The following is a 1430-nucleotide window of genomic DNA, read 5'->3' as shown; positions in this document are numbered from 1 at the left end:
GGGTTCTGGAATATCTGCAAAGTGGCTACAGAAAATGGTACACCCCTGGAGCATGGCCTCCTGGGCCTCAAACATATCAGTCACGCCAGAGATCGAGAAGGGCAGATTGACCGATTGTTTGTATTCTCATCCTTCAGTTGTTTTCCTTTTGACCCTTAGCATCTCTCCAGCATCTTGCAGTGCTCCCGTGGCACCAAGCAATCCATTTGAAACAAGAAGGAAAGTGTTACCCATTATATAGAAGGGGCAGAATTACTGAGAACGTCTGGTCCCGACAAACCGTGATCATGGATGTTTGTCTGATCTAAAAAGCCATCTTAAATATTAAAGAATATCATCATTTGAGTACTGGAAGAAATTAAAACTTACCCATAATTATTGTTAGCGAAGAACTGTTCAGCTGGTAAGGAACTTGAGGATTAGGGAATTTGGCATGAGAAAGTTAAAGTAATGGACAAACAAAGGAAGAGGGTGTTGTGTGCATACTCTTACTCTGGGGAGTTGGGTGCCGGTCGTGCAATTTGTATTTGAACAGCAGGAGAGCCAGAAACAAACATCTCGCACACTCAGCGGAGGACTAAAGGCCGGCACCACCAAACACCACTGTTGTAATGCCTTGGAGCCACTTGTCGGGTCATATTATAGGGAAAAACTTGGAATAATTACTATTAAAGTTTACTGGATATTAAATCAGCAAAGGCCCATGTCCAACATTGGGGGTCTTTGGCAAAAACAATCCTGTTGGTAACAGTTTCCACAGGCTGAATTTCAGGGGATGGAACAACACCCGTCGGCACACATGACAGCATAAGCTATTTGAGGCCAGCACCCTGAAATGGCAGCACAGGGCACATCTGCAGTTTCCATGCTCCCTTTCACCCTGGGCATGGAGCATTTATGAGAGGGAAGTCGGGTGGAGGGGACAGCCACAACTCACCTGGCAGCACGTCCTCTAACTTCGGCATTTCCCCTGCCCCAGCTGCCCCCAGCCCTGTCTGCACTCACTCTGCACTGCAGCCCTTTGCACACTTAGCCAAGACAAGCAGGGGTACACTACTCAGCTGACACATGATATGCAGGGATTCTGGTTTTCTCTGTTTATAAATTGAAAATTCTCTCATAAAAGAAAAAAATCGCTCCCAACCGTAGCCCCCAACCCATCCCTGCTGGTTCCCCACACTCCCCTCAACAACCCCTGGATCTGCTGGTGACATCTGGTCCAGGAAGAGACAAAGGCTTGTGGCAGGACACTTTCACCTCCCTGGACTTCCCAGTGCTGACCTCAGAGCAGCTGTCCTTAGACCAAACACTTCAGCACAAACCTGAACATGGAGTTGTGCAACCAGAAATCATCTGCAGGCTGGGTTGTGTTACGCACGGTCCACACAGGGACTGTGCAGTCTTCTCCGATTAACCGGATTAGCTGCTGT

At 47.9% G+C, this 1430-nt stretch overlaps 1 protein-coding gene across 1 annotated transcript in view; it reads right to left on the bottom strand.

Annotated features, from left to right (window-relative positions):
* The window catches only part of LOC112549067 (zinc finger protein 501-like), a gene marked incomplete at its 3' end in the record, with an annotated part of 4194 nt that extends 3229 nt beyond the window's left edge, over positions 1-965 (bottom strand). The window contains exon 1 of the mRNA XM_025195883.1: positions 938-965. Coding sequence (XP_025051668.1) covers positions 938-965 — 28 coding nt within the window. The remainder of the gene's footprint in view (positions 1-937) is intronic.
* Between the last annotated feature and the right edge of the window lie 465 nt (positions 966-1430).

Source organism: Alligator sinensis, unplaced genomic scaffold, assembly GCF_000455745.1.
Source record: "Alligator sinensis unplaced genomic scaffold, ASM45574v1 scaffold2691_1, whole genome shotgun sequence".
In the NCBI taxonomy this organism is placed as follows: domain Eukaryota; kingdom Metazoa; phylum Chordata; order Crocodylia; family Alligatoridae; genus Alligator; species Alligator sinensis.
This window is presented reverse-complemented; position numbering and strand designations above follow the sequence as displayed.